Below are 6,076 nucleotides of genomic sequence, written 5' to 3'. Positions count from 1 at the left end.
TTATAATTTTTTCTTGTGATGAGGATGAAGAACCCCAAATACATCTTCATGGTATCGATTTTCTGCCTGAAAAGAAAAAAAAATCATAAGTTTAAGATCGAGAAGTCAGTTTCTAAAAGACATTTCAGGTATTTTTATACGAAAATAATATCGTATTCACTGTAAGTTTAACCTTTTTTGGGTTTATTTTTATTTTACAAATTTGTGAACAACTCTAAAGAGTGGATTAATATTTTACTTAACAATCGTAAAATTATATGTTTTCTTTGGATATTCGCGCAAAGATGTCCCTAATTTTGAACTAGCCAATTGGAGGGAGGCAGCTAGTCCAAATATCCACTGTAAAGTCTTGGGCTTCTTTTGTTTGACGGATTCGTCCGTCACTCTTTTAGCACGCCCACGGCCCCAAATAGCGGAGTACGAACCGAGAATCATGAACCTCCAGATTCACGGTATTGGTGTAGTCTTTAGGCCATGCCCGGCACTCATGTGGCCATGAATGGAAAGTTTTTTAGTCTATATTTGACGCTGAATGACCCCTTTAAATCATTATCATCAAATCTATTAGAAAATAATAAGTTATTATGAAAATGTTATTAAATCTAGTTAAATGTTTACCTTGCTAAAACTAAATGAAAAGTTTAAGCTTTGAAATTTCGACCACGATAATTATAACGAGATTATTGAAAAAAGAAGTGATGAGAAATGTACATCTTACCAGAAGTCTTTCGAAATGCTCTTCGCTATCTTCTTCCTCTGACTGCGAACTTCGCAGAATAATCTTTAATGCTTTTCTAATGTCATTAGCCATAACTGCATTACCACAAACATAAACATGTCCACTTTCTGACAGCAGCCTGATAACCAGCTGGAACTCTTCCTTTAAAACGTCTTGAACGTATTTCTAACACAACAGAAACAAGAATGAACAATATGAGCGTGGAAGCCATGCTACAAGAAATATTTTGCTTGAAATCAATATATGTTGAAATCGAAGTACAATAAAAAAAACATCAGCAGTAAGAATTTTTTCTATTGATATTTTATTTATTTTACCCATCTCGTCACAGCTGCGTAAATAAACCTCTCGTAATGTTTGTATGCCACTCTTAATGATAAAACTATAACAAACGTTTAATGAATGACTGCACTTGTTGTAAACACTTAGTTGTCAATGACATGTTTGGTTGATATTACTGAACTTCTAGTAAACAGTTGTCAGTGATACGTACGGCTAATATTGTTTTAAGTACACTAAACACTTCATTGTACATGACAGATTCGGTGGAGCTTTCAAAGATGATAGGATCAAAACAGGATATCTTCTCCATCGGTGGAGCTTTCAAAGATGATATTAACAGAGGGGCTATCGCTTTACTTGGAAATATTGGATCATATTTGTAAAAAGAAACGAAGGTCTGAACTTGTGACTTTGCTGAAATTATTCTACACAATTCCAGTACAATCACTTAGTGCTGCACAATCACTTAGATGCCCAAAAAGGATAAAGAAAGAAAGACTTAATGACTTGCCAGTTCTGCACCTTCGAAAGAAGACGATTACTGCTTAAATATATATATTGAAAGACTCCTGGATAACTCCATTTTAAGAACAGATCATTGTCACAAAGTGTTTGCTATTTTCTAAGTGGTAAGTGCTAATTATTATTATTTCTATCTCATCAGTATAAATGCGTTATTATTGCTGTTCAATGAGTTTTTTTTTTTTTGATAAGCTGGTTTATTTCGGTGTACACGTCAGCTGTGCAGTGGCTGTCCTTTAAAGGATGTACAATGCTTGCGTTTATAAAGTTTTAAAATATCGTTTATACACAGTTTAATTACATATTTCCCTTAATTATTGCCCTTACTCTTACCTTGTATATCCGAGACTTCAATTGAGAATTATTGTTGTGTATCTTGGCATTTTATTTAGATTTATTGTGTATTTGTAGCCGCTTTAAAATGACCAAAGTATTGTTTTTATTCTTGATCAAACAGTGATTCTCTTGAATCTCGTTCTATTAGAAGTAAATGCTGGTTAATTTATATGTATGATGGCGTGTGTTTTGTTGTTTTGTGTGTGTGTGTGTTCAGGAAAACTTTGAGTGTTTTCTTGCAAACAACTGGAAGCTTGCATAAAAAGGAGGTTACGTTCTCGTTTTAGTAATTAAAAATATTTGGTTTTATAGTTTAAGGGTAGGCAGTTTGTTTTTACTGTATCATGGAAGGTTTGTCGTTTATCCATACCATTTTATAGCACAATATATTCCAACTTTGTGTCATACGTAAACAATAGGCCTAGATTGTGCAACAAACGTGATATCCTAATTATATAACCATAGACCAGAAAACGGTAGAAATTTTATAATTTTTTTTTACAGAACTCTTCTTAATAATGTACCCAGTCAATATTTTACAAACTTTCCGAAATGTTTTCTACTGCAATTAAAAAGTGCGGGGCTCCAACTCCTTCTGGGCAACACCAAAAATTTGACAAAGCTGGCGACTACGACACATTTGGTTGATATTGCTGTACTTATGGTAAAAATGTGGTTGTGAATGACACACGCGGTTAATATTGCTGTACTTGTTTTGTGCTATTCTTGTCTTCCTTACTCTCAGTGTGCCCCCTCAGTGGTACGGTGGTATGTCTGCGGGCTTATAACGCTACAAACCGGGTTTCGATACCCGTGGTGGACAGAGCACAGATAGCCTATTGTGCAGCATTGTGCTAAACTACAAACAAACAGACAAACTCTCAGTGCAAAAATATGTTTAATTTGTGTAACGGTAAAAGAAAGGATAGGGATAAACTAGAAGGAGTTTATGCTAGAAGTTCGATGTAAATTAATCACCTCCATGCGAAAGTAAAATAGTAATTGTCAAAACCGAGTTGACATTGGCTCGAACCACTCAGGCGGACTACACAGTTACTGCCTGTGATAAAAGTATTTCTAACCCTAAAAAAAAACCTTTATCACAGAGCCCACTTAATCAGTTGTAATTAGGTGTAAAAAATTACCTTTTCTTTTCCAGGCTGTGTCGAGAAAGCATAATAGACTTTGTGGAGAATTCCTTTATCAACCAAACTTGATAGCTCGTACTCGTAGATCGTATCTACTCCAGACTTCCAACATCCAAAAAATAACACCATCTCGCCGAAACTAGTTGGCATCTTTTGGTTCTTAATGTCTGTATTACCCTGTTCTTTTAACTCTAGCTCTCGTTGTTGCCAGAAGCTCCTGAAGGGGGCAATACCACTTCCTGCACCAATCATGATAATAGGAAGGGATCGATCAGTAGGCATACGAAAGGTCTGTGTGCTATGGAAAGAGAAAGGAAATTGAGTATTTAATTGTAGATGATATAAGAGTGTGATACACTTCACCTTCACATATATAATTCATAAGTTAAACTGTAAAGAAAGTTACTGGTCACGTCATACACAGTCAGTCCTGTTCTTATGTCTTGTATACGTCAGTTGGACGACTTTCATTTTAAATTTTAAATTCTGCCTGTACTGAGCACCAGAACTTATTTTTAAGGTGGTACTAGTACCGGGGTTTATTTGAGCTGCTTTGTTGTGTTTTACGTTTACACATATATTTTGTTTTTCAAAACAGGCCCACATATCCAGCTGAGTACCTCAACTTTTTTTTTGAGAATTTCACCCCTGATTTTGAATAAAAATAACTTCATAAGTACATAGGAAGTTTATGGCACACACATTTAGGTTTCTGAAGTGAAAGGGAAAAATTCCTCATGCATTTAATTTGATATCTGGATTAATTATTACCCAAATAAGAAATCAATGTGCTAACGAAATGTGGGGAGTCTATATCGACGCTTTTGTTCGCATTCCATGTTATATTTTCAGCAGATTTTATTATTTCTGTTTCACATAGTTTTGAAACCTAGTTATTTGCAGAAACATAATCATATCATGAAAACTTTAGGAAATATACAGTTCATAATTAGTCATCTCAGAACTGATATGCTTACCAAAAATGATCAACAGTTTTTACACGATATTATTATTAATAATTTATAAAATACTCAGTAAAAGAACAATATCTTTGTTAGGTAATAAGTACTATTATTTTATTACACTAATACACTCACCTTCTGATAAAACAATAAACATCGTGACCAGGTAGGCTATCCAGATATGACGTACAAACACCAAAACGACGAGGTCCTTTGCCATCTAAGTATAAAATTTAAGAATTAATTCTGATATATATAAGTAAGTAAATAGTTCTAATACTATATATTAGATCACACGCATATAGGCGATAAAACAAGCACTATACACCATTGATGAAAGTTAATACGAAAACCAAACCTAGATGTGTATTACGAGACTAACAACCAACTTTCTTTTTTGTTATTACGAGACTAACAACCAACTTTTTTTTGTTATTATGAGACTAACAACCAACTTCTTTTGTTATTGTCTTAATACACATCTCACTTATACACACACACACACATATATACGCATATATATATATACAACGCTTTTTGTAAGAAGTCGGCAAGTGTACAAAGGTCGAAGACAAGAAATACACGTAATGCTCTTTTAAATATAAAGTTGAAAATCTATCAGTAGATTTTATTAATTCTAAAAGGGTCTAAGGGTTTCAGTATTGCACATCTGCAGACCAGAATTCTGTTGCGGTGAATAAATCTAATATAACATATGTTCACAACTTCTTGTAAGATATTTGGCAACCTATCGGATCTAGAAAGGCTCACGAGCTTTCAGTATAACTTGGCTTCAAGTCGCATTTCGTGAATCATCGAATTATGGAATTTCTTTAAGCTCAAAAAGTGTTTAGAAATCACGTTTGACCGCAGTTGTTTTTTACCACATTAGTGTATTATGAATTTCATGTTAATGGTATGTGAAAACATTATTTCAGAAGTACATAACTCTATCAAAATAAACAAATCGCTTAGGTAATCACACCGGGGGGGGGGGGGGTCTTGATCGATGGAGACTGCGTTCTGTTAGGGACCAGTGAGCGAGTCAAGTAGTCTGTGGATTCTGTGAGCAGATCAAGTAGTCTGTGGATCCTGTGAGCTAATCATGTAGTCTGTAGATTCTGTGAGCCAATCAAATAGTCTGTGAACCCAGTGAGCAGGTCAAGCAGTCTGTGGGATTACTCGTTATTCTGCTCCCAATGGCTTAGTGGTAAGTCTGAGGGATTAAAACGCTAAAAATGTAGTTTCGTTACCCGTGATTGGCATACCATGATTAGCCCATTGTGTAGTTTTGTGCTACTATAAACAAACAAATTAGTTATTCTGTAGTAGTGTGAATTACATTCTCTAGCAATATGCTTAATATCTAATATGCAAGTTTTTTGTGCAAGTTCTTAATCCAGTAGATTTAGTAACATCTTTGAATACAACAGCATTTCATACAGCATAGACGTTTACAGCTATCAATTCTGTGGTCTGACTTTTGTTGTTGAGCAATGGATGAAGGCGTGTTCACTTTACCACAACCTACTATCGCGCCATCTTTACTAAAGAATTGTTACTATGAAACAAGTTACACTTCAAACCTATACAGGCCCGGCATGGCCAGGTGATTAGGGCGCTCGACTCGCGATCTGAGGGTTGCGGGTTCGAATTCCCGTCACACCAAACATGCTCGCCCTTTCAGCCGTGGGGGTGTTATAATGTAACGGTCAATCCCACTATTCGTTGGTAAGAGAGTAGCCCAAGAGTTGGCGATGGGTGGTGATGACTAGCTGCCTTCCCTCTAGTCTTACACTGCTAAATTAGGGACGGCTAGCACAGACAACCCTCGTGTAGCTTTGCGCGAAATTCAAAACAAACCATGCCTATAGCACAGAGATTAGGTGACCAGAATGTACCTGGAGCTTTTAACTGAGGTACTTCTAAACATGAAGGAATTCCGTGCATCGATACTTAATACGAGGTTTACGAAAATCTATATAAATGCTTTTGATGAACTTACAGTATATGAATTCATACAAAACAAGCCCCTATACACTGAGTGGTCACAAGTAAATAGACACCTAATTTTTCATCATTTAACT

General features: G+C 35.5%; 1 protein-coding gene across 1 annotated transcript in view; it reads right to left on the bottom strand.

Annotated features, from left to right (window-relative positions):
• Positions 1 to 6,076, bottom strand: part of LOC106478486 (nitric oxide synthase, inducible-like) — a 29,787-nt gene continuing 23,711 nt past the window's right edge. The window contains exons 18-21 of the mRNA XM_022382104.1: positions 4,125 to 4,209; positions 3,025 to 3,325; positions 719 to 904; positions 1 to 66 (exon numbers count right to left, since the gene is read on the bottom strand). Coding sequence (XP_022237812.1) covers positions 1 to 66; positions 719 to 904; positions 3,025 to 3,325; positions 4,125 to 4,209 — 638 coding nt within the window. The remainder of the gene's footprint in view (positions 67 to 718; positions 905 to 3,024; positions 3,326 to 4,124; positions 4,210 to 6,076) is intronic.

The sequence above is a fragment of the Limulus polyphemus genome, unplaced genomic scaffold, assembly GCF_000517525.1.
Source record: "Limulus polyphemus unplaced genomic scaffold, Limulus_polyphemus-2.1.2 Scaffold216, whole genome shotgun sequence".
Taxonomy (NCBI): Eukaryota; Metazoa; Arthropoda; class Merostomata; order Xiphosura; family Limulidae; genus Limulus; species Limulus polyphemus.
This window is presented reverse-complemented; position numbering and strand designations above follow the sequence as displayed.